This window comes from Grus americana, chromosome 1 (assembly GCF_028858705.1).
Source record: "Grus americana isolate bGruAme1 chromosome 1, bGruAme1.mat, whole genome shotgun sequence".
Lineage (NCBI taxonomy): Eukaryota > Metazoa > Chordata > Aves > Gruiformes > Gruidae > Grus > Grus americana.
Window position 1 is genome coordinate 217,154,579 of NC_072852.1, and position 27,254 is coordinate 217,181,832.

The 27,254-nt window shown below is 45.8% G+C and overlaps 1 protein-coding gene across 7 annotated transcripts in view; it reads right to left on the reverse strand.

Annotated features, from left to right (window-relative positions):
• Positions 1 to 561: 561 nt before the first annotated feature.
• GDPD5 (glycerophosphodiester phosphodiesterase domain containing 5) overlaps positions 562 to 27,254 on the reverse strand; it is a 170,568-nt gene continuing 143,875 nt past the window's right edge. For 4 of the 7 annotated variants that reach the window (XM_054808902.1, XM_054808891.1, XM_054808912.1 and 1 more), the window contains exons 9-16: positions 21,654 to 21,736; positions 18,304 to 18,454; positions 16,848 to 17,066; positions 14,324 to 14,481; positions 12,215 to 12,362; positions 8,643 to 8,725; positions 2,324 to 2,436; positions 562 to 960 (exon numbers count right to left, since the gene is read on the reverse strand). In XM_054808902.1, coding sequence (XP_054664877.1) covers positions 845 to 960; positions 2,324 to 2,436; positions 8,643 to 8,725; positions 12,215 to 12,362; positions 14,324 to 14,481; positions 16,848 to 17,066; positions 18,304 to 18,454; positions 21,654 to 21,736 — 1,071 coding nt within the window. In that variant the 3' untranslated portion in view covers positions 562 to 844. Of the gene's footprint in view, positions 961 to 2,323; positions 2,437 to 5,879; positions 5,895 to 8,642; positions 8,726 to 12,214; positions 12,363 to 14,323; positions 14,482 to 16,847; positions 17,067 to 18,303; positions 18,455 to 21,653; positions 21,737 to 27,254 lie in introns of all 7 variants that reach the window. The other 3 variants (XM_054808883.1, XM_054808863.1, XM_054808873.1) reach the window with 1 other exon arrangement.

Here is a 27,254-nt window from a genome sequence, read left to right on the forward strand (position 1 = left end):
GAGCCCAACTCAGGGAGAAGATAGAAAGAAAGAAAAAAGGGGAGGGGAAAAAAAATAAAAAATGAAAGCATTGCTGCCAGCAGAGGCCAATCTACAGCCACCGCTCTGGATTTGCCTTCAAGACTGCAGCAGGACATTTCAAGAAGGCCATTCCCCTGCAATCATCCAGACTTTGGGGAAGGAGGACGGGACAGGGAGAAGGTGCCCAAGTGACTGAGCCAGTGCAACCCCTTCCCTGGCTCTGAACTTCAGCAGGGAAGAGCAGTGTTACCTCCTCTCCTAGGAAAGCTTCTCTCCACCAAACAGCCTCCTGTTTCTTTAGAGCTAAAACTTCATTGCCCAGGAAAGGGAAAGGGGGGGAGGCCAAACGAACAAAAAAAAAAACCCCATAAAAACAACACTTCACGAGAACATCACAACATTCAGCTACACAGTCGCTGCACCAAGGGAAGGAGTGGAGCAGGGCAAGGGGGAGAAAGGGGAGACACGTCCTACGTGTTTTTCCCAGAACCCCCCAAAGGGACTCAGGCTGTCACATCAAGATTCAAATAACTTCAGCCATAAGGTCGAGGATTTAATGAACAGGGTATTTCCACTCATGCCCTGGAAAAATTACACTCAAAAAGAGACAAAAAAAATCAGATTTTCTACATATTTACAAAAACAAGCCCCTCAACCTCACAACCAGGGAGGTGGAGCAGCTAGCGATGGGGTATGGGAAGGGGGTCTCTGCCCAACCAGCAGTTCCTCAAAGGTTCCCATCCCGCAGCAAGCAGGAGAGCATGGCTCTCGCTGCCAGAGCAAACGTGGGGGACGCCACGTGCCGGGGTTGGACCGGAGCCCCTCAGTTCATCCGCAGCTTGGTGTCCCGGTGATCTGTGGGGGTGACCATCTCGTTGGCGTAGCCATTCTCGGAGCAGAGAGACAGCTCGTCCGTGGTCTCCACGCCGTTGTTGATCTCTGTGGAGGGTAGAGAAAGCAGGGACATCGTCACAGGGGTGCAAGTCCCAGGAGCCCCTCCATGGATGGGGAAACTGAGGCACTGAGCAGTCGTGCAATTCCAGCACGTGGGATCCATCTGATCCTACAGGGATTTCACCGCGGGTTTAATAACACTGCACCCCCTTAAAACCAGTTCTGAACAGGATCTGCCTCCAAATAGCAGCTCACCTCTAAATTTCAGACCTTGACAATCCTACCACCAGAGGCAAAACCAGACCCTCCCATACACGTGATGCTATGTCACAGGCTGAATTAGTCACCTGTGGGAAAAGGGTGCAAAATATCTGAATTTAACTCTTACCAAAATGGCCATTCTGGAAAAAGGGCAGACTCCTAAAGTCATTGGTTTCACTGGGAAAAATGTGCAACCAGCAATGTTTTAATTGTAAACACCCACCCTAAGCAAGAACATTTGTTTCAGAGACACAAAACTTTAATGTGTATCCCCTACCTCTAAGGATGTTTTATGTCTAGGATGTTTTATGTCTAGAACACGTTGGGGAGGCTTAATTCTGCTGTGACCAACTGCTTTTCCTCTCTGGGTTCCCTGGATTTACACCTGATTTTCACCATCTCTGGAGGTCCGAATCAGGCCTGCATTTCACACAAAGAGCTCTTTGAAGCAAGAGTTGACGTTTTGCTGTGTATGTGCCCAGTACAATAAACCCTGATCCCTGCTGGAGGTCTCTAGCCCCTAAATACAAAGAAAGAAAACTCATAACAAAGCTCTAGAGATTATATTCACATTCCTTTAAACGCGAGTTTTCCAGCTTCATGCACTAACTTTAATCTTCTAAAGCTAAATGTTTCCCTCTTTGTACACGTTTCTGGGATCTTAGAGGTGGGGTGAGATGGACACATTGCCAGCATGTTCCAACATAAATAAATGCTGGGAAGAGCACAAGGATATTGGGAACCCCTCACCCTGTAAGTGCCACTGAATTCTAGGTCTTTCTACCCCAAACTCATCACCACTCTCTGTGGTGGCCTATGCCGTTATTTTAATGGGTTTTATAGCTTTTGACACGCTGTTGACAATTGACAGTGGAGATGATGTGGGACAGTATGAGCTGCATGGCATAACTTGGAAAGTTAAATGCATGATTTCTGAGCAAATCAGTGCTCAAACCTGCACCAGTTTGGGATGGATGAGCCATGACCATATCCCACAAGTGGTTCAGTGCAGCAGGGTCAGTCCAGTCACCCTGTCCCACCAGCAGATGATGATACCTGTATCAAGGCCATCTCCTCCATCAGCAAGGAGCAGAGTGACAGCTGAGGGATGGAACAAAGGGCTCTGACCAACCAGCCTCATCCATACCTGAGAAGATCAGCTTCTCCTTCATGATCTTGACGTCCCGGCTGGACCGGCGGACAGCAGCACTGAGCATGATCTGCTCTGGGTTGTAGGTCCTGATGCTTCCTAGGCGCCATCTGCAAGATAAGAGCAGGATATCAGGGGCTGGTCTCCCCAACCATGGGAGCAACTTCAATGCAAGTGGCCACCAACAATGTTTAGACCAACAAGTCCCAGAGACCCTCATTCCTTTGCTCCCTTGCACCTACACAACTCTGCATGGTAGGAGGATGTTCAGAGATGAGCATGTTATCTCACAGGGGTACAGACATACAAGCAGGTCATCTTTAACCACCTTGAGCATTCTAATTCCACTAATTTCACCAAGGACTGAAGATGCCCCAAACCCCTCTCTATCACACCAGCTATTCAGCTGCCCAAAGGAGGTAGGGCTATTTTGACTTTTAGGGTTGAAAAGAGGGAACACAACAAGAGACCAAGCCAAGTAAAGAAACCATAACCTTTTCCTTACTGACACGCTCACTCTTATGGGAGAAGAGAGCTCAAAGACCAACATGAGCTGCTCTGCGGGAAAGTACAAGCAGTCCCAATGCAGGTAGCTGTCACACACCGCGCCCTTAAATGTAATTTCTCCCAGTGAACTGTCCTCCCCAAATGCCAGGTCTTTACTTAGATGTTTCTACACAAACCCTCCACTTTTTAAGCCTTGTTCACCAAAAGTTTCCACCACGTGAACAATATGAGACTGATGGGAACTTGGCTCAACTTTTATTCTCGTTACTGAACGCACGTAAAGGAAATTACTGATGTTAGAAATAAGCAATGGCAGCAAGTTCAAGGGGGATTTTGCTTTTAAAGCTGTTTTCCAGCCTGAGAACACCCCTGTAACAGACCCTCAGCTGCAGAGCTCCTGGCATTAGGAGTGAAAGGTGGGCTGCTGCTGCAAGAGGGGAGAACAGGGCTTGGTGGGCTCAGACAAAGCAGCCATACCCAAAATCCCATTGCAAAGAGATGCTGTTCAGGCCAGGCTTTAATAGTCCACACCCCACCAAGTCGTCCTAAGTCCTGACCACAGAGGAAGGCTTTCAAGTAAATCCCATTCTCCCTGCCAGAGCCAGGGATGCTATAAGGTTTCTGATCTTCTGGCACCATCTAGTGGCTCACCCACACAAGAGAAGGTGATTTTTTTTTTTTTATTTTTTTAATAGGTGAAAACCACCTTCTCTTAAATTTGTAACTCCCTACCCAACCCCAGGAGAAGAGGATTTGAGGAGCCGCACACATCTGAAGCCTGGGTCTACAGCATCAGCCTGACAAAGCAATGGCCACACAAGAGGTTCTGCAATTTTTCCAGGAAAATCTAGCTGGTGTTTATTTCGTAGGATTTCCATCCCCTTCCCAAATCCCAGTGGGTGACACTGCACTATGAGGCTTTGATCAGGGTACAGATGAAGGCAGATGCTCTGCTACAGAGAAAAGAAGGGGTGGGATGGCAACACGACACAACTCACAAACCCATGGACAGAAGCAACACAGAGGAAGCACAAGGAGGCAAAGACATTGAAGTATTAAAAAAAAATTTAAAAAAAAATTTTTTTTCTATCATTATCATCTAAGCTGAGCCACCCAGACCTGGAAGATGACCATTTTTGCCCTTAGTGTCCCTTGCAGGCAGATCCCACTGAGGTCAACGTGGTTGCTGTTTTGAGGCACAGACAGCCCAGCCTCAAAGCGGTGCAGGGACCAAGGGCTTTTCTCCTCCTACTGAGAGGAGCAACCACTGCTCTCTGCTCCCCATCTCGCGTGGTGGCTGCGGTCAGACCCAGAGTGGTTAAATATGCACAAGGGGCCAATGACTCCTCTCACAGGGGTGCATTGCTCTGATTGAACAAGCTAGGAGAGGTTGACCCCATTTGTCAGGGGTACTTTGAAATACCCTCTTAGAAGAGCCACCAGTACATTTAATTGCAATGCAACTCCAACACCATACAAAATACTCTCTGCTGTGCTCAGTAGACTTTGGGTCTCCAGAAAGCTTGTTTAATAGAAAATAGCACCTCTCCTACCCCCTCGGACTCTGTTGTGATCAGCCACGTTTAGGACAGCAGTGTGCAAAAAGGCCAGACAGACAGCAGGTAGGTCTTGTTCTGGGAGGTTGGCATCAAAGTGGACCAGACGGACACAGGGTGGGAACAGACTAAAAAATACTGGGACAACAACACAGAGACAGCATACACCATGTTAGGGCCACAACCGGACCCTTTGGTTTGGAAGGGAGGACTAAATGGCAGGGAAAGGGAGAGGGGCAGGTCAGGGAGAAGATGGGGTTGATTGGTACCGAGGTGATAACATGGAGCAAGCAGAGCCAAGCCAGTTGCAATCACAGAGTCCCCATCCTGCGACCGTTCTTGCCTAAAGCTTGCCCAGCTCCTCCATGCCTGTCCTCTCCACATCCATGAGCCAGGAAGCAAGGGGTAGGCGAGAAGGGGAAAACACCCAACCTCCCTGTACCCATAGAAGGGCTCAGCCCGGCCCCATAGCCAGGTCCTGTTTTGGGGAGATGCCGCGAGGATGTAACACTGCAAGTCCAAGGTACCTCGTGGAGCAGGCAATATTTGCAGGTGGCCAACCCCAACCCCTGAGGTGGTAGGTGGACAGAGGGAGAGGGGCAGATAAGCACAGATAGGGAAGTAGCCAAGTCCTCAGAAATACAACCCCATGGCACACGGCGGAAGGAATGGAGAAGGTAACACGCGAAGAGTTTGATCCGAGTACGGACACGGTGAAGGCTTTACTGCAGAAAAGCAACAGCGCTTCCCTCCAAGGGGATGAGAACAACTGGTGACAAAACAGCCAATACAAGGAGAAATCTGGGTTTCCAATTGATAACACTTCAAATCCAGCATCCCAGGCTCATTTCCTTCCTGGGTGCAATGCTATTTATTTTCACACTGCATTTCCAGTTTCACTGTGGTGTAACTGGGAAGAGACACCTGAAGGATCCCAAGCTCCGAGTGCAACAACTGATGAGCCAAATCTTTCCAGCTATTAGCCTTATTAATTCATTCCCAGGGCTAGAGAGGCACTACTTTATATAAATTGAACAGGTCACATTATTTTCTTTAGAAATGGCCAATTTAGAAGAGGTTGGTCTCAAAAACCTCTGGTAAATGCAGGAAGGAAGGGGATATTTTACATGGCAGTATTTCCATGGAGAAATCGTTACATCCACTGGGAATTTCCCAATTACAACACACTGCAGGACCTCAAAATAGGGCTGTTTTAAAAAGGCAGCGACTCAGATCATTGTAACAGAAGGTCAGATTGCCTTCAAAACATCCGCCAGCTTCAGCATCAGGCTCCCGTGGCGCTCATGGTTATGGACTATGCAATGTTCAGACCCTTATGGTCCCCCTGTGAAGCCAGATGTTTGAAAGCATCATGAAAAACTGTGTACTGCCCTGTCCATCTGCAGTGAAGCCATAGCAGAGAGGGAGAAAGAAAGAGAGAAAGGAAGGTTGAATGAAAAAGAGAAAGAGGAGGAAAGCACCAGAATTACCTGATCATGTGATAGCTGTGAGATGCCAGAATGCAGCAGAGAGAAAGAGGAGGAACATGCACAACAGTCAGAGCAGTAAGAAAATAAACAAGGCAAAGAGGCAAAAAAAAAAAAGATCAGTTAGAAGTCATCACAGTTGGTATTTCCCCTCCGGAGAGGCTGCCACGATCCTGTCACCAAGGCTGAAGCAGAACAGGAGGAGCAATCCCTACCCACAGCTACAGAGGAGAGACAAGCCATGCGTAGGAGAGAGGACGAGCACATCGAAGCGGTGGCTCTGTTCCCACCCACCCCCTCGTCCTTGCATGAAGGAAGCAGCTCTGTTTTGCCCCAAAAAGGACTTGGGGGAAAAAAAAAAAAACACAAACAAACAAACCAACCAAACAAAAAAACCCAACCATGACACTGAAGGCCAAATGCCAAGCCCCGTTTCCTGGACCTGAATCACATCAGCAGGTAGTAGTTGGGCGATTCTGCTGCAATTTGTTTTTGCTATATCCTCAATGCTGCTACCAATGCTTTCATGTGGTGGAGAAACTGGAACGGCAGAGAAATGGGTCTCTCCTGCACAAAGTTCTTGGAAGAGCAAGCCTACTGCTCCAGAAAGTCCAACTTCTGGTGCTAGAGTTTCTCCTTCTTCCTTCTACTGACTTGGGGTTGATCTCTCCCAAGGGAGAGATCCAGAAGAAGACATATGACCCTGCTACAATGGACCCCATGTGGCCAGACCTCTCTGAGCAACTGCCCTTCTATGTCAGGTCCAGAGGCTGGGCAGGTAGCTCAGGCTGATGGACCCTGGGCAAAGCTGGTGGCAGTTTCCAGCTCTTCTCACCTGTATCACACACTGAGGGTGGAAGAGAAATCCTGCAATAACGCTTTCCTTCCTTAACCTGCTTACTGTCCTACTCCATCAAACCTCTTCCAAACTGGAAGAGGTTCAGTCTGCATGGAGAAGGAGTCCAGCTTTTGCAAAGTCCACGTCACTGTGACTTCTCCCTCTCTCCAAGCATCCATCATTTCACACTGCTCTGGGAGCTATAGTTCCTGTTCAGCAGGTCGAATCATTTTAATTTCTTCGGCTGTGGTCTCCTGGGTTTGACTCAGGAAAGACTTCTAAAACTGACTTTGGGAGATAATGCAAGAGACTGGGAATATCTCATCAGCTTGGCCTTCAAATTCAGCTCTTCAGAGAGGTCAGTCCCTGCCTCCAGACTCCTCCATGCATTTCAGTATCTGACAGAGAAATACACGGTCTAAAGAGCAGGGACATCTCTTATTAAACCCACTGACGGATCTGAGGGAGTGGAGGAAGCTTCCAGACAACACACACACACACTGCTCCTCTGGAGGAAAGGTTTAATTGGCCACAATTCAGATCACAAGACTTCTCAGAAAAATTTTAATCTCATTTTGGTCAGTGGTTTCATTGACTGTTGGGAAATCTAAACTGATGGGAGAATTTTGAATCTGCTGCTCACTCCCTTATCCCATGCTGGAATTGGGGACCCACTGGGCACAGGTCTACCAGTGTGGGACTGCGCAAGTCATGAATTCAGACACAATTATAAACAGACCCAACCACATGACCTGAAGTCAAATCCATAGCGGGTGCTGGCAGGAGCAAGAACCTACTGTAACATGGTAAAAATACCTGGGTAATTACGTACCGAGGGGAAGGAAAGTGATTGCTGCAAGCGGATGATCTGGGACAACGCGACAGCAAAATCACTAGCTCATGAGGCTAAAGCAAATTAAACTGCTGCTCCTAACACGAAGGCATTTCGGATATCAAGGGGGAAGGAAAGCGTAGGTCCCCTGATGTCTCTAGGACAGTCGTTTGTGCATGCCAAAGCAGATGAGATTATAGAGGCAGGGGATGAGGGGATGCAATTTCAGAATGACACATTTTCCCAGGAGAAGGCTGCTGCTTCTCGCTGGAGGGAGCGCACCTCTCCCCGAGCTCACTTTTTCCCAGAGAGAGGAATTACGCTGTCACCACTGACAGCTAAAATACCTCCTAGCAGGAAAAGGCACATCACCGGGAGGACACCGTGGTTTCCTCCAGTGTAATCAAGAGGAAGACAACTCGGCCAACTCTGCCATTAGGAAGTTGATTTACCTCCTCCTGATTTATCAGTGTCTTAACTTGCTCTGCTCCTAAGTTTTATGCTCCACGTTTGTTTTCAGGGACCCTCGCTACCAGCGAGGCTTCTGCCGTGCCCTCATCAGATCCTTGCTCTCCCTTTTCTTTGGAAAAATTGAGAGACTTTCTCCACGCATCAAACTAAGCAACTGATTTGATTTGCTAAATCATATTTCTATTTCTTCATTCAAAAGGGGAACAAACTGATTTAAGAAAACGAAAACATTTTCTTTTTGAAGACTGTAATGGTGGAATCTCCAAACATTTCCTCTTCTTCCTTTTGAAGCATTTTAACCTCTTTCTCAGCGTCCATTTCCCTGAAGCATTTACAGTTTCTCTCCCACACGCATTTACGAGCGGAGCAAAGCGTCTGTCGCTACTATTTTGAGATCTCTCATTCTTCTTAAAAAGTAGCGACTACATCCAATTCAATGTCACATCTCAGAAGTGGGATTATTGTTTGCAGTCTTTGTAAGGATTTTTTAATAAACGGTTTCCCTGCTATTGCAATCCAAGCGCCTGAGGAGCACGGTGCTCCTCTCTCCCATCTCCACCCCACGCTCTGAACAAAAACACACGCCACAAACACATGGGAGTCGAGCTATAACAATGCTACTTACTTCTGGAATATAAAAACTCCTACAATTACAATAAATGAAATGAGATCAGACGTGATCCAGATTAGGTGGTACTCGTCTGGAGGCTGGAAGACAAAAAACAGAAGCAGACCTTAAACCTTCTGGTTTGTACAATCGCAGAAAGACCACACATTGCTAAAGTTACCACCAGGGCAGAAAGAAAAGCACGGAGCTGCAGGGGTTGCATATAAATCACAACGTTTATGACATTTCTAATGCTAGCCTGTCACCCAAAATGACGTTACCAGGAAAAACTGCAAAGAGGAATAATTTTAAACTCCCCCTCCTTTCATGTGCTGACATTTTCTCAGAGCTTTGTGGGCTGAAAGTTTCCTATCTTAGCTGTACCTCAAGGTGAGGTTAAGATGCTGTTTGGAAATCCAAGTCTGGGAAAACACAGAAATATATACACATTGCACATGAGACACGCGGGGTCCATTTTCAGTGCTAATGTTAGCTGTTTCGCACATTCCCCACGCTATACTTCTCAATTTCTGTCCTTTGAGGCACTGGTAGCTCTCGCTCCATTAGCCAGTCTAAGTGGCTGTGGTCATCACACCAGCTAAAACCAGCTAAACCCATCGTCTGAACCCAGCACAGAAGCACACTACTTCACATTGATTTTTGTGCTGCCCAGGAAAGAGCAGCACTAGCAAAGACAAGAAAGTAAAGTGATAATAATAATAAACTCCTGATGATGCTCAGAAGGCATCTACCAAGAACAGCCACCAGTGATGCTAACGAATTTCTCCTATCCCAAACTGGTTCCAACCAGGAAAAAGTTGCTGATTTCACACCAGAAAGATCCATCACGACCTCCAACACCATCATTAATGCACACAAGTAATATTTCATTAGATAAATAGAATACATAATGCATAGAGATGCGTTCTTGCAATGGTATTGTGACATGGATAAAACCAGTTGGGAGCCATCAACTCTGCTACCTTTGTCTCCCAGGAGAGAACAACTTGTTTTTCTGTGCAGTGACTCTCTGCATGTCTCAATTTATCTCTTGAAAGTGCACCACAGAATTAGCAGGGCGATGCTTTATTAGCCAATGCTTCCGATGAAGATTAAATCCTTGTATTTTCCAGCTTCATTACAGAAGGGTGACATTTAATGTTACCTTTGCTGCATCTGTTAAGACCAACAGACACAAAACTGACATTTCCCATTTTCTTGGCAGGAGAGTGCCATCATAACTATGTATTTTGAATGAAAAGTCAAGAGTCTTCTAATTTAGAACAAAATCCACACATATAAATTTTCCATTTATGCAAGTGTTGGTATTCTACAATTGAAGACCCAAAACAGTAGGTTTTCCTGTGGGGCAAAAGTTACATTTCCTGTGATGTACCCCAAGCAATAGGTAGACATGAACACAGCTTTCTGGGTAAACTCCAGCACCTGATTACAGGTATTACAGATTTTTTTTATTTTTTTAAGTCCTGCAGAAAGCTCAAAGCTAGAAGTTTTTGTACCAAATCAAGGTTTTATAAGTGATAAAAATGGAATTTCAAGGTGATCAAAAGGTGAAAACTGAATTTTTTCAAAAACATGCACCCCACACACATTGTTATTACGCATTCCCAGTAAGCAGATGCCTCCTCAGCCCTGCAGAGGAGGGAGCATGGGTCAGCAAACATCTATTGTGCTGGGATCTTTTGTGCTGCGCTGTTCCATCTACACCAAGATCTGTTCAAGAATTTGCTATATTTCACCTGCAGATTTTTGTTTGTTTGTTTTGTTGTGGGGGTTTTTGTTTGGTTTTTTGGGGTTTTTTTTTTTTTTAGACAGGGCTATTTCATTGGGATTACTTTGGGTTTTTTATAAACTTTACCCAAAATAAGTCCTACTTCTGAAATCCTCACATTTGCAGCCCATCAAGCCTTCAGTGTAATTGGGCAGAGAGCAACTCTGGCTCTGAAGGAGACTCCCAAAAATGCAGAGAGGGGTGCCACACTGGGCTCCTGCTTTAAGGACATCAAGGTTGAGGCTGAACCCCAGCTCAACCTTCTTGAAGCCTTCCTCCCTGTTGTGTCTGATGGCCTCCATTCTTCTAGTGGCTTTCCATCAACAGTAGAGGAGAGACTATCACTTTTCCTTCTTTTTTCCTTTTAAGTGAAACACGTGTTAAATGTATTTTTGCAATTGCAAATGGCCCCTGTGTGAATGGAGCAGAACAGATTTGCACTGTTCAGGTGGCAATAATGCCCAGCAAAGTCCCTGAGGGCACTGGGCAGCCAGAGCCTGGCTCCCAAGCCATCTACCCAAGGGGTAGAGGGGGCTCAGATGGCAAAGCTGGTTAGATTACATCACCCAGGCCCTTCAATATGCTGGAAGTAAAGGGATTTTTAGGCTGCCAGTGATATAAGAGTGTGCACTCACAGCAGAGCTGGAAATCCAGCAGATGGAAGAGCCCTTGGAGGAGGGCTCCAAGTAGCAGCAAAGAAGCTTTTGGAGTAAAAAGCTGCCAGTGATGTGCACACAACTCCTGCCAGCTGTAGTGGAGGACAGGTGTTTGCAGCAGCACAATTCAGACAACGATAAACTCTGTCAAATTCAGTCTTTATAAAACCATTTCCAATCTTCTAGCTTCAGTGCACACCAGTGTGAATTTGTGTAGTCGGACACAAGCAGTAGGTTAAGCTAAGGCTAAGAACAGCATGCACAGATGTTCATCCATCTAGGCAGTAGTCTTGAGGTCATAAGTCCAGCTAAAGATGCAGATAACTCATTAATGTTAAATTCTCCTTGTGCTCATCTCATTCTCCCTTTTCCCAAGCAGATCTGCCAGAGTAGCAGGTAAAACAGCTGCCTCCTGTCCTACCCTAACAGGATTTGTCATCAGAAAATAGTCCTTCCATCACATGCACTTACACCACCACAGCTGAGCTCTTGTTCTGGGAATACTTTGATGCAACTATTTCATCATTTTCCCTCCACTCCAACATGAATATTTATGTTTGGTTTGGACAATCGAAGTGCTAGGGGAGTTTTCAGAGAGTTTACTGGCTAACGTGATGGGTAAGGGGGCTACCTTTGGTCTCTGGTTGTTTCTTGTCCAGCAATGGGGTAGCCAGAGGTAACACCTGTCCTCATCTGGTATTAAAAATAGGCAAAAAGCTAGTTTTGAAGCCTGCCTGAAACACAGAAGCCAGGTTTTCTGGTTCACCTGTGCACCTGCTTCTCCTGCAACAGCTGCTCAGCAGGTCTGAAAAGGTGTTTTTCTACTGAAGGAAAATGGAGAAAATCACGTGGGTTAAATAGGGCATGCAACACAACCTCCAAGGCTCCCGAACCCCGTATGAGGAGAGACAAGGCCAACTGAAGGAAGGATTGTGCAAGAGGAGCATCGATCCATTACTATCTCAGGGCTCAGGCATACAGAGGGAAAACCCTCAAGCCCAACAGCATGTTGAACCCAACCAAACCTTCCTGGAGAAAGCCGCTAGACATAGGGCTGCAGTGGTCAATGGTCACCTCTTCACCCCTCCACTGCATCCCCTCCTTCCAGGGGATCACAGCACCTTCCCAGGCATCCTGCTTACCATTAGCCAGATGGGAAAAGGCACCTTGCGAAGGATGTGTGAGCTGTCAGAGGTGACCGACTGGACACCGGCGCACCACAGGATGGAGTATAGCCAGGGCTCGTTCACAGTGTAGAGATTCACACTCAGGTTCGCCATGGCGTAGTCCCTGCCAGGAGACAGACAGGGTGAGACGTGAGTTCTCCAGCAAACATCAGACTCTCATCTCCAAGAGGAGAGCTCTTGTCATCAGCCACCGCTGTAATCACAGCTAGATTTATTAGGTTTGAATTGTATGAAATAGGGTTTTTTAACAGGGCACGGTCACTTCGCAAGCAACCCAAGGGCATTGCAATCAAATGGTTTGAACTTGAAAGCTTTCTTCACCTCTTGAATGCTATCCGACCCGGGCCAGTGCCCATCTCAGATACTTCCTCACGAATGATGGGCACTTTATGTTTTTCTAACAACCACCTCATCATGTTGATGTAAAATTAACATCTGGCTCAGATGCCTGTAACACTTCATAGGCAATTTACTTAATTAAAAACTGACAGACTGCATTTCCAACATCAATTCCTACACCTCCCATGCCCTTGTTTTGGGGACGGTCACAGAGTTACAGCTTCCAGTCTCCTGAGGTCATTTTCCAAGAAGCTAAAACTGCAAGCTGGGGTACAGGAGCTGCCAACAGCAAACCAAGCACTGATAGTGGACTCCCTGTACCCATACGATTTGCATAAATTGCTCTGTTCCCTTATCTACGAAGCAGAAGCATCACTAATCTCCCTTGCATGGGCAGCACAGAGATTAATCCTTGCAATTCAATATCAGCAAAGCACTTTGAGGTTGAAGGCCACTGTACAAGATATGGACATCTCAAAGCTCACAACATGATCAAGCTGCTCCAAAGGCTAAGAGATTCTCAAGGGCAGAGGTGGTTGCAGCAATGTTACATCCAGATGCCAATTTTTTGGGAGGACTGAGGAAACTCTGTTATACCAGAGCTTGTTGAGCCTGCTCTGCCTCGTGCTGCAGGACTGCACCAACATTTGACTGGGCACCACATTCAAGAAACATTCAGGTGGCAGATCTGATTTTGGAGACAACTGAGGCGGGACTGATGAGAGATTGGGGCTGATGAGCTGGGATAGATGAGAGAGTTGGCATATGGTCCTCTTCATGAGATAGAGCAAGTAGGTCGGGGCAAAAAACAGGCAGGAATTCTCCTGCAGGTAAAGCACAGACTTGGTTTTAAGGATGAGCTACTAGACCAGTTGCTGGCAGCCATGGAATTACTGGATTACGCTAAGTAGGACCACACTCTCAAACAGCTGCGGGCTCAGCTCTTCCCTACTCCCAGCCCAAACGTATAGCAAGACAAATCCTTTGAAGATACTTTTCTTCTGTAAACTGATTTCATTTTCAAGTATTTCTTTGGGGGGGGGGAAATAAATTAAACTCCAGAAAAAAGAAAAGCTCTACTAGAGACAATCCACCCTTTCCAAGAAGGGGGCAAAGCTGGGAGCTAACACATTGCACGGTTCAAATACAGGCTCAAGCATAAGGAGAAGAACCCCACGCTGTGCCAGTCTCATTAAAGAGGAGACCTGACCAGTCTAAGTAGCTGACAAAAGACAGCAATGAAACGGGTGAATTCTCTACAAAGAGAAATTTCTGAAAGCATATCCAGACTTTGGACTAATCAAAATTCTGTGGTAGCAACTCTGTAGCAGATGAACGGAAGCAAAGGGCAGCTGCTAATGAGGATGAAACAGCACTTGGAGGTACTCGGTGTGAAAAGCCTTCACTTTTTCCAGAGCTGACAGCGTAATAAGAATCAGACAATTTCATATTATTTGTATTTCAAAAAGGGTCATCATGTACTGAATTAGCATGTAGAGTTATTAGAGTCAGCTGTTCACTCCTGGGAACACCCTGGATTCTGGGCAACGGGTAGGGACAAGCTTGCACAGCTCAAGCTTTCAAAAGCAAGTCCATCCGAAGAGAGACCTCTGTGCAGATAATATGGGGTGATCAGAAAAGATGCTTCTGGGCCAGGGATGCACAGAGCTGTGGACGCCCACCGCAGAGCACGCGGGCTATCGCTCAGCGTTCAGAGTACTGTACCTGACATCCTCATTCGTGACCTTGGTGTAACGCAGGTTGAGCTTCATGATGCCCTTCTCCTTCATGCGCTCTGCATCCAGCTTGAGGCCAGAAGTCTGCTGGAAACCCGGTGCAATCTGTCTGACCAGCTGCCTCTCCGCGTCTGGCAGCCACATCACCTGCGGAGGGAGCGAGACAGAGGACGGCTATGGCAAAGACGATTCACAAAGCTGGTGACACAAGACAGCCAGTTTACACCAACCCAGAAGCAAACATCACTCGACAGACTGCGTCGTTTGTCATACAAATTGTCTAGAAGACAGTTTCCCACATCTGTATTCAAACGCATTTCAGGATCGTCCGCGAGCCCAGAGGGTCGCAACGCACAAAATCTTAGAGGTGAAAGGGGTTGAGATACAGAGGGATCAGGCCAAGGGCTCATGAGAAGAGACATGGTGTATCCTTGAAAACCTGCCCTCCCTGCCCAGTTCAGGGCATGGAGAGAACTAAGGACATGAGGCTAAAACTGGCAGTGCAGACAGGATGCACAGGAGAAGCCTCTCATGATCCCATGGCTAAGATTAGTTTTATTCACCCTCTTATCAGGGCTAAATCTACTCCAGCCTATGACAAGGATTTCCCTAAGTTCATACCACGCTTTGAAAGCATGGCAAATTAATTAGTGTTTACATCTGGCAGCTGAGCATGTTAAGTGGATGGAGGAACCAAGCTGGGCAGTTTTATAGCTTGTGCCATGCAGAGGCTGGGCCCAACCAGACGATCTCAGCAGTACCACCGGGCATTGCGTTGCTTTAACCCATGTTTAACAACTCAGTGGCACTCATCTACCAAAGCATCGGAGCAGTAGAGAAACAGCCATATGCATTTTCAATAGGGATCCATAAAATCCAGGTGAGAAATATCACTTTACAACAATCTATGTTTTTACTATTTTTCTCCTGCTCTGCATCCTAATATCCAAGGAGGAGACAGCATGGTCCTCCTTTGGATCTAGCCAAGCTGGCAGAGGCTTGTGGATAACAATGTCACTGCAGCCACAATTGGTAATTGGGTGGCAGTGTCAGTCATTAGAAAAACAGATGGGAGTTAAAAATAGCTCCATTCCCTCCTGGACCCATCGCTGCACAAGTCAATGCTGAACTTGTCTGTGCATGCAGATGTACCTAATTGGTACAGATGAAATACCTGAACTGCTAGTGATGTAGTCAGTCCACTTGCTAACCTCACCGTACTATTTTCAACCAGTCCATATTCAAGGGAGAGCGCAGGACAAGTGAAAGGACCAGATTTCCTTCCCAAGACAGCTTAAGAAAAGAAGTTTTAGAAGTGATACCCCAAGTCCCCAGGTCTGGGTGCCCTTCTGACACATGAGAAGTGGTGCTCTCCCTCCAGGAGATGATTACATCAGAGGGAGCTCCTGATGGGCTAGATGAAGATCTATACCTCATGATCAGAGATATCACAGCCAGCAAGGCTGGCTGGGCTCTGACTGCAACAGCACAGAGCTGGAAATTAAAATGCTTGGCATAACCCAGCAAGGACAATTCTGGGGCAGAAATGAAAGTCTGGTAGAGATCTCTGCATACACATAGACCTGCAGGTACACCGACCTCCTTTTGCTGAAAACCCATCTCCAGGACACCCATTTCTCCTCCAAGCAGAAGTTTACTCTAGGCCAAAACAGTTGCTCAGCCCAGGGAGAAGGATTATTTAAAGCCAAGGTGTCAGAGGGAGAGGAATAGCTCTCTGCTGCTCACAACTGGCATTCAGGTCTCAGCTTCTTCTCCTGTGTCCAAGGCTGTTGTTGAATCTCTTGGTCAGAAGGGACCTCAGGAGATCTCTAGTCCAACACAAACCAGGGCCAGCACTGATTTCAAACAAGGTGCTCAGGGCTTTGTTCAGTTGCGTCTTGAAAAGCACCAGGAATGGAGATCCCTCAACTTTCCTGGCCTCTTTCAACACTTGCATGACCTCACAGGGAAAACTAGTTTCCTTATATCCAGCAAAAAGCTCTCCTGTTCCAATTTGTGACCATTGTCTCTCATCCTCCTGACACACAGCCCAGTGAAGAAGTTGGGTCTAACTTCTCAGCAACCTCCTTGCTGGTACTGGGGAGCTGCTATTAGATCTCTCAAGTCTTGTCTTTTGTAGGATGAAGAGACTCAGTTCCCTCAGCCCCTCCTCATATGTTCAGCCCCCTGACCAGTTTGGTGGCCTCTGCAGGACTTGCCCCAGTTTATCAACATCTGTCTTGTACTGGCGAGCCCCTGCACTGAACACATGACTGCTAAGGGGAACAATCACTTTCCTCCATCCACCAGCTATTCTACCATGAGTACAGTCCAAGATGCTATCAAGCCTCTGGGACCACCAGCCTGGAGGCACAGTCCTCCCCAGCATGACTTCTCGGCATGAAGTGGCATTTGAAATCAAGAGTTCAACTGGATCAAATGAGACACTTAAAGATTCAGGGAACCCACAAAGAGGGCAATTTTGGAAACATCGCCAACCCCACAGAACTCACAGCCTGTTGCCGAATTCCCGATGCCAGGATGGTTTCCAGAGTGATGTTGATATAAGTGTTGTAGTAGGGATGAGCTGGTGGCAGGTCCTGGAAGTTCAGGATGAGTGATGTGTTGTCCTTGATCACCTCTAGCATATCTGCCAGCTTGCAGACTGACTGGTTGGCAGCTTCCAAGTAGTCAGACCTTGAGAGCGAGCCGGCCGTCCAGAAAGGGTCGTTCTGAAAGCAAAGCACATCCCGGCATTAGTGCCACAAAGCCCAGAGTCCTCCAATACAGGTGAAGACCCTTTTCTATCCCACCTTGGCAACAGTGGGGGATGCTGACAGCTATGCTTGATGACCGTCCCCAAGGCGAGGTCACAGATTCTTACTGAAAGGAAGGTGTGCTAGGCAGATCACCTCATTTCCAGGAGGAGAGCAGAGCTCTAGGGCAGTAATGTAATTTTCCAAGGTAGTAAGCTAAAAATGTGCTTTCTCACACTATATACATGATCACCAAGGATTCTTCAGAATCCAAAACTAAAAAAGACTAGATATTAAATAACTAAGAGTGATCAAAGAGGACATATAGGCTGTTGGAAGAGATGAGCTCCTGACTTACGGATATTCAGGAATGATTGCTTCAAATTACCTCCCAAAAAGCATCCTTCCAACTGCCGCCTGGCAGCAGTAGTTTCCCTGCACTCCCACATCTGCAAGCCAAGCAAGTTTCTGTGCAGCAGCAATACATAGCACATCCCCCATCACAGACCAGTACAGCAGCAAAGTTATGGTGGTTTCAGGCTTTCACCAAGCGAGCACCCAGAGAGCTTCAAGCAGGCATGGGGAAGTGGTATCTGAGCTTGCATCACCGCAGCAGTGCCTCAACAAGCCATGTTCAAGCTTCTGTGAGTGTGCCAGTGTGCTGCAGCCCTCCTTCCAGGCCACAGCTAATGCTCTCCAAGGTTACGGCCACCGGCCAGAGAACAGCTTGGCAAAAAGAAATCCCACCTGCAACCTGGCTGCATGCTGAAGGATGGGTCAAGCCCATCCCACAGCATGTCTTCCTCCCGTGGACTTTGAGGGATTAATTTCTTGCTTTTTCATTGTAAAGACAACTGTGTCCAAAAGTAAATTAAAGAAAAAGGAACAGCATACAACATGCTGTCTTTTCTGTTCCCTTCATAAAGATGTTCACCCTCCTGAAGGGTCTTGAAGTTCTTTGTGGTGTCAACCAGGCATTAAGGACCCTTCTTCCAGGTGGTGGAAGAGGTACAGAAAGACGTGTCTTTTAGACCGAGTCTAAGTTTAGCAGAGGACAGAAAGAAACGTAGTTTATGGATTCTTGGTCTAGCTGCACTTCAGACCGCTCCACTAAGGAGATGGATCTACACCTCTCCAACTTAAAGAGGGTTTAGGCATGAGCTGTCATCCTATGGCCATGGCTCCAGGACACCCTCTCCATGGCTGTACGCACCTGTAGGAACCACTCTCCAGCATTGAGCTTTTCCAGGTCAGTCCAGTTGAACATGGAGGAGTGCTCGTAGGCCCTCTCTGGAAACACTTCCTCTACATTTGTTGTTCTCCTGAGTGTCTTGTCATGCATCAGAAACGGCACTCCATCATAGCTGCAAAGACAGTCAGAGGCCCCATTATGAGTGGAGGTGCACAACCATGTACATAGTACTAGAAAAACACCTGTTCCCACTCCAGCCTCTCTCATGGCTTCAAAATCATTGTGAAGATCTCAACCATCCCCAGCATTCCCAAGACCAGTTGAAATTAGATGCACCCAGAGGAAAAAAAAAAATCTTAAGATACCTGCTAGATGTCTGCAGTCATTCAAATGCTGACATAACCCTATCCATCCATCCCCACTACTACTCCCTCAAAAACATCTGGAGTGCCAAACTCTGGTAGCTTGGACAAGAACATCCACCCCAAATGCTCACGCTAACCAAAGCTTTCTGCAATGTCTGTAGCTCCCAATAACATCAGAGGTTTTCCATACCCTGTATATACAGATACATACATACACTATTCTCATGTTAATAGTAGATAATGAGTATGATTTTCAAAGGCTCTCAGACTATATGTTCATGGGCTTTCAAACAAAATGCAATGGCCCCAAGCTAGCAAAATTGCTTTGAAATTTGCCTTTACCAATTGAAAATTGGTTTCAGGAAACAGCCATGCTCACATGACTTGTTAAGTTCATGCATCTTAAAGAAAACCCATCTCTCAGATGAAACTAAATAGCCAAATGCATGCCCTGTGGTCTTTAAGCCACCTAGGTATTACAAAGCAACTGTTCCAGGAAACCTAAAAAGCCCTTTAAACTTTGTTCCAGCCCAATTTCCTGTGACTGGATCAGTGGTAACACCACCCAGGGCAGTGAGGGTTTCTATCAAGAGCTATCTGCACTCAGAAATCGAGATAAACCCAGAACAGGCAGCCTGATTGTAATGACATTTTCCAAATCAAGGAGCTCATCTTCATAATAGGAGACTCAGATAAAGTCTGGAAAGGAGATGGGGTTAAAATACAAACCCCTTTTGAATTAGGAGACAACCCAGAGCACTCATCCCCAGAGCTAGAGGGAAAACAACAAACAATTTTTGGTGATGGAGCAAACGCTGCCTCAGCTTTACCATTGCCTGCAGAAGTCCCCTATCACAAAGGTCACTGGCATCTTTATTCGTCGTTTATAGCGTGCACTGTGCCAACTACTTCCCAACCCAAAGCAACATGCTGACACAGCAATATCATGCTCAGCAGCACACTGTGCTGCTGCAATCAGAAGGGGGTTTAATAAATATAATTTCAAAAAAAAATGCTAAGCAACTGCAGAATTAAGAGTGTGGAGTGTTCAAGGGAGATAGGAGCTTGAGTCTTAACATCTCACAGCGGAACATCATCAGATACTGCTAAGCCTTAACTATAGCGCGGAAATCTTATGGGGCACTTAACATTCGCTCCCTCCTGTCTAATCTTTCCCCTTACGGAGTCACTCAGCGCTACCCAAGGCTAACCACAATGTATTAGCAGGCATAGATTTGAAAAAAATAATTCAGAGACAGGAAGCAGAGCTTTAGAAGAGATATGGGAGGAGGTAGAAAATGAGAGAGGAACATGCAGTGATACTACGCTCCTGCTGCTTGAAGCAAAGTTGGCTTTATCACCAGTGCTGGCTGTATAACCAGGGCCACCCAATTTGGGGTGTGTAATGGGTAGAAGCAGGATGTGATAGGTCTGAGTATACATCCAAGCAGCCCACCCATGGCTGATACGTGCCTAGAGGAACACGGAGACATCCCAGGTGGAGTGGGCACATCAAGCCACAGGCACGAAGAGCATCTTTCAAAGGGATAAGGACAGCAGTGGGTGTTGTGCTGCGAACCCTTCCCAAAGCTGCTGCCAGTTGTGTTGATAGATCACTTTCTGATCTGAAGGTCAATGAAGTTCTCATTTTATAGACACTTGGGTCTCCTAGAGAGGCCCTCAGATAATTGGGCCATCAAGGGCATTGTTTAAGCTATAGACACTTGGAGTAGTCCTCTGGAATGGCTGATGAGTGGCAACATCGAAAGCTTTTGGAGCTTTTCCAGCTCTCCTCCTCCCAAAAGTCCACCTTTCCCCTTGGCCAGTGCTAATGGAAGCAACCAATTTAGCCACTGCATGAGCTGAGTGCTCATTTGTGTGTGTGGACAGTCAAGCAGTTGTCCCTTCACATCAGTTCATGAAATGATTTTTGAAAGAGGAATTGTATTGCAAACATCCCAATTCATCTTTCATCCTTCCACAATGACCTTCCACTCCCTAGGTGGAAGAAATTCCTTTTGCTTTTTATATCATTTTCACTCAAACAATTATGAAAAGAACAAAAAAGCACCCTAACAATTAAACTTCAGAAGCTCAACTTTCACCAGGCAAAAATATCTTTCCATCAATACCAACCTCCAAAGCAGTCAGGGAAAAAGAAAATAGCAGCTTTGGGTATTTATTGTGCTTATAACTGGAACTGAGACAAACTGAAGGATCACCAAGATAAGGCATTACTGTTCCCTGCATGCCAATTCTGCCCTCTTGCACATTTATGTAACTCATGCAAAAAAAACATAATTTGGAAAAGGAACAAGAGTATTAAAGAATTATCAAACTCCTAGAACAAAGCGCAATTCTTGAAATTACCCCCTCTAAATTGGCCCTGTCAATTCAGCTCCACATTTGCCTGCAAAGAATGACTTTCTGACAGCAGTATCACCGGGTTCCTCCTTCCTCCAGCATTAGTGACATGCGAGGGAGGAGAGGAGGAGAAAGGGCTTACTCCTGGGCTGCTAAATTCTAGTGACAGTTTTGCAAGGCTGGTAAAAACCCTCCTGAAGACTTGCAGTGCAATGAACTCAGTTTGGGACCTCTGCTTTCTCTGCGCCACGGGCATCCCAGCAAAAGTCACATTTTAGTAGTTCTTTCTCTTCCCAGGGCCAGCTGACCTCAAGCCAGGCTACAAACCAGGTGCTGTGTTTCACTGCAAGCTCTAGGATAAACTATGGTCTTCCTGCAAAAGAAGATTAGTTCCATGACAAAGGTATCCAGGTTCCCCCACTTGGACAACTTCACCTTTAATCATCATTTCAGTGAAACAATTAGCAGCATCTGTGCATTAGAAAGGGAGATAGGTAGGAGTTATCAGATACGTTCACCACAAGAGCCCTTTTCAATGGGAAAAAAGCAGTAACAACCAGACACAAACCAGATAGGAAGGACCCACCAGCATGGCTTGGGCCATCCTCAGAGAGTCTCAGACCAACCAGTACACTGGCTTACCTCAGTATGACATCAGCTTGGACTCCATACATCTTCTGCTCCACTGCTTTCTGGAACGACATCAGAGTGTTTTCTGGTGCCAGCTGTGGAGGGGAGGGGGGGAAGAGCAATTGGTGATTAGTAGTAAGTGGAAAAGTTTATGAAGCAGTGTCAGCGAGGATGCTGGGAGGAAGGTTTAGAGCTATTAGGGAGCCGAAACAATCTTGTTTTGCAGATTATGTAGTGGGCAGTTACACTGGAGTACCAGCATCTTACTGAAGTCTAAAGATGACCAATACATTTGACTCCCCTGACGGTCTTTCGCATGCAAGACAGAGCTCAATGCAGAGTTATCATGACCTGCAACACCAGAAACTCAGCTAGCTCGAGGTCTGGTGAAAAATTAGTGTGTGAGAGATTTGCTGGAGATCCTCAGAAAGTGGTTGTTAATGTGATGCCAATTCTCTATCCACAGGTTATATCTAGAGCTATCTGAAACATGTTAACAGTCCTTCATTCTCCTACTTTCCTATGCAAACAGTGATCACAATGTCATTACAGAAAGAAGAAAGTCCATAAACCAGGGTATTGCCCATACCACAGAGAACAACCAGACAACATGTTCTATAGCACGTATTTTATTTCAACATCTACTAATTCAATAAAGTCATCTATTAGTCTAAAAATCAGATGATTTATCTAATAACAAATGGTCTAGGTAGTTTTAAGAACAATTAAAAAATAGCCTTAAGCCTAGGAAACTTATTCCTATGGCTATCACAGATAAGGACTCAAATTTTATTTCAAATTCCTTCCTGTTGAATGGAGAAGATAGTAACAGAATTCAGGTTTGTTTAAAAACAATACAGTGTGAAGACAAATACTTGTTCTTCTACAAAACCAGTACAGTACAGCGAGCCCCAAAATGTCCATAAACCAACAACAGGTAGACGAGGAAAAAAAATAGACAACTACGGACAGAAAAACTGGCAGGTTTTCTGCACTGAAACACAAACACATCAAAATAAAGCTATTTTTAAAAATAATTTTCTTTTTTCCAATTTTGCTTTCAGGTTTAGAGCACCGGTAGCATCCTGTTTTTCTACTCAGTTCTGCCACCACCAGGATCAGTAAGTTTCCATCAGGACACAAGGAGCATACACAACCCATGATTTTCAAGAATTACTCAGGGTTTGGAGAGAGGAATGGTTAAGAACAAAGGCCTAAACGCACCATGCAAGCAACATGCACAATACATACAAAAAAACTGGTCAAGACTTTAAGGTGTCTCTGAGAATGATTTGTTTTCTTATTAGCTGATGACCTTACGCTCTCAGGTCAGCAAAGCTTTAGTGTAAAACAATCAGACTAAATGTCAGCAACAACCTTCACATAGCTCCGGTATCTCTCTACTGAATTCCTCTGGCTCAAGCCACACATCAGTATTAGTTCATTTTTCTTTTTTCAACAAAGGCAACACAGAGTCATGTTATCTTCCTAAAAAAGCTCCCAATCAAAGCCTGACTTGTCTAGAAGACAGAGGCAACGCCCCCCCATCACACCCTCTTGGACGCTGGGTCATGCAAGGTGGAGCTGAAAGAGCTTTTTGCAACATATTCACGATGCCCAGAGCTGTCAGCAGGGAGCAGCAGCCACATAAAGATCTAGAGATCCCATCCAGGCAGACCTGCTCCATTTCCTAGTGTTGCTTTCAGCATCTCGGGTTTCCGCTCCAAGTAGCTCAGGTTTCCTCAGGATAACACTGCAAGGCAATCCTCTCTCTGCAGGGTAACACTCAATATTTGCTTTCAGAGACTGCAGCAATTACAAGGAAATAAAGTGTGTGGTGTTCAAACTGGAGACACCAGAACTAGAGATACCAAAGGGTGATGTAAGACCACCAGCCTGAGTCAGGAAGGGTTGCCGGGTGGATGCAATGCAAGTGCCAGCTCAGGATGTGACACCACATCAAGCAGCAACTGAACCCACACCCCTATAAGTGGTCTCGCTAGGGATGCGGACGTACAAGGAATAGAAAAGCAAAAGTATGTCAAGTTGTAAATCATCTCTTCATCTCTTAGGCTAAAGGGAGACTGGAAAGGGCAGATTGGACTACCTCCACTAAGTAATCAAAATAAAACCCGACAACAAAGGTAGGATGACGCTGCTCTTACTCACCTACACAATGAAGGGTTCATATTGCACGGGTCAGGGCTAATGAAGGCAAACAAGTGTGGCTACAACAGTATTCCACCTCTGTAGAGGTGGACCAGCATGACTAAGGTCTTCCCATGTCTTACCTGTACACTGAGCTCTGGCACAGCAGAATCCTAACCCAGAGAGGACACAGGCTCTGCTGTTTGCTAACAAGATTAAAAGGCTTCCTGCCTCTTTGCAGTGTATTTCAGTTTCTGCAGCGGCAGGGTCAAGCCTTGCTTGGACACCAGCCCTCCCGAGATGCAGTTGGTTTGAGATGCAGAGGAAGCCTTAACTTTAGGTTAAGGAGCAGGAGTCCCAGCCTTCACTGCTGGAGGTGTTGGAAGGAAACACAGAGCCAAACAGATTTGAGGCAGCAAGTTAATACGCAAGAGCCTCTCCATTACCTGGACTGGAGAAAAGTAAATTTAGACAGAGCTGAGACCGCACGCAGAGGTGACAGATGAAAGCCAAACAGGCAAGGAGCCTTTTGGAGATGGGATTTCTGTTTGCCAGATTAGACAAATTTGGCCGTGTAAAGATAGTAGTGAAGTTCATGCATCTTAGGGGCAGTGCTAAAACACGGATTGCAGTGCTAAAACCTGAGATTTTCTTTGAGTTTTAATTAAAACTCATCGCACTGTGACTGTCCCATCCTCAGCACTCAGAGATGCCACTGAGCTTAACCCCATGGAGAGACAAACTCAGCCCCAGGAGTGGGATATCCCACTCCTGCCTCATCTCTAGCCCCTACAGACCACGCTTTACCCTTCATGAAGGGCAAAATTTAAATGGACTCCACCAGGGCTGCATGTGGCTGCTCAGGTACGAGGCACATCCATTCCTTTCCCAGGAACTTGATCCCAAACACAAGTTAAATAAACTTACAAAACTCTGACCAAATCTGTGTCAAAAACTGCAGCTGTGAAGAGGAAGCAGCATTTTAGAACTGTTCTAAGGACAGGCTGGCACTTTAAGGTCCGACCATCCAAATACACACTTAGGAACAGTAACATCATTTTTATCACAACACCACTAGAAGTGAAGAGCATCACAGATGGATGAACATCTCTGGCAGCTCTGAATCAGCAAACAGCGTGGACGTCAGCAGAAATGCTCTCCGTAACACCACGCCCCACGATGGCACGTGCTGGGTTGTCTCTATAACGCCACAATGCTATTACTTGACAGCCCGATTGCCTCTATGTCAGAAGCTTTTGAAAAGTAGATTACCTTCCAGGCAAAGACATCATCTCCTTGTGAGCATGTGGTGGGTAAGCACCTAACCTGGCCAGAGCTAGTCACCCTGATATAAATAATTGCATCTCCAAATGAGCCAATCATCAATGCAGAAAGCTGTACTCCCTGGTTTCTAAACCTCACGGTCAATCCTAGCCTTGAGGGGACTGAGCAGGTCACTCACACCAAAGGCATAACCTGGTAAAGGTCAACCAGAAAGCCAGGAAAGCAAATTTAACCCTGTCCCCTAAAATCAGATGCTGCCTATTCCTGGAGATTCCCTTGGCACTGCTTTGGAGGCAGGATCTCTCTGTACCAGTTTATATCCCTTACAATGCAAGGGTTTTTTTATGCAAAGAGAGAATCTGAGTAACAGGTATTGCTATCATCCCAGCCTGTCTCTGTCTCCCTCCAAGAAAGATGAAGCTCAGCCCCAAATTCAACACGCTTAGGGCAGAGATGCACCCAAGCGGGACAGTTGCTGGTATGGAAATTACTTGCTGAGATTAGTGCTGATTTTTTTAAAAAAGGTTTTACAGCAAAACTGCAATAACTAAATAAATGCATAATCTTTCTGCTTGTATCTCTCTCTGTATCCCTCCAGTTTCTTTGATGGGTTTTCTTCCTTGATACAATAGATTCTGGCATGTTACGCCTAAAACCCAAATCCAGGTTTGCAGTGATCCAGTGCAACCGGACACAACCAGTTTCTTAAGAAACCAGTGCTGAAGTGAAGGAAGCCCTGGGACACAAAGCATTGATTTGTGAAGGAAACCGTGGGACACGAAGCATTGATTTCACTCCAAAAATCTCTGTCCTGTATAAATCATGCAAACATCCACTGAAAGCCACAGACAGACCTTGTGCAGGGTTTCTAGAAGCTGTTCCTTCTCCTCACACTTGGTTTGATAGGCTCATCCCTTGCAAAAGTCAGGCTACTATTCATTTCTTCCTGCTACAGAGATGCAGCAAGTAATTTCTAGAAAATTACCCATGGATGAATTCATTTTGACTATTTTTGTGCTCAGAAGTCAATTGCATATGCCTTCAAATTGAGTGAAGAGCTTTGGACCTTCCTTAATGAAGGTTATGAAAGCATGCTAGTTAGAGCAGCGTAGCCTTGCTACAGTTGGACATCACTACACTGTATTTTTTCCCTAATTAGCCACCTTGCCAGGCCTTCAAAAAAAAAAAATCACTGCATCATTTGCACATTAGGGAGGTTAACGAAGATGCTCGCACAGAAGAACCAAATTTGTTCCAAAGTGTAACTGCACTCACTGCACACCTCCGGCATTGTGCGCTGAGCTGCACTAAAGGATTTGATCTTTGCTTCATCGACAAGCTTTAAGGATATTTTCTCATCCTTTTGGAAATATGAGCATAATTTTACAACGTTTTTGAATTTTCCCTCCCTTATGTCTCCTTCCCAGTATCAATCTCCTTGTGAGCCAATAATTGGACTGAAAACTTAAGGCATGATTAGGGTGATACCTGGAAAATGGTATTTTCCTTCGTGTAAAAAGATGCCCTTTAGAAGTTCCCTGCACAGGACTTAAGAGTGGGATCTGCCAGTACGTTGATTTCAGCATTAGCGTCCCATCATGCCAGGTCACTATGAGGCAATAAAGATACTGTTTAAAAAATAAAATATATCTTTAATCCCTAGGAATTCTAAGTATTTTCGAGAGTATCCATATCCAGCACTTCTGGAAACAGCTCAACTAGACTGAAAGGAAGGGAAAAAGTGCAAAACAAAAAGAGAATAAAAATAAACTATTGCCTTAGACAACAGGATAAACTCATAAGCAAAAAGCTATTAGAAATTTAATAACTAGATACAGGAGATGAGACCTCATTATTGTTGTACTGCACACAAAAAAAGCTGAAGCTTGGTTTAATAAAAGACTACTGAACCTTACGCAGATTTATTTCAATGAACACAAGCCTTTCTCCAGGTCTGACAGAAGAGGCTAATTGTGATTGTTTGTTACTATCGATTGGACCAGCAGACAGGTTAACTGGCCATATTTTGAATAGGCGGGTGTACATAAGACGTACAGCAAACCAAATGCTTCTTGATTTCAGCAGCACAAGCAGTACAAAACCAAAGCACTTCAGAGCCCTTAAAAAAAACCAAAGCCATCCCAGATAGAATCATTGAATGGTTTGGGTTGGAAGGGACCT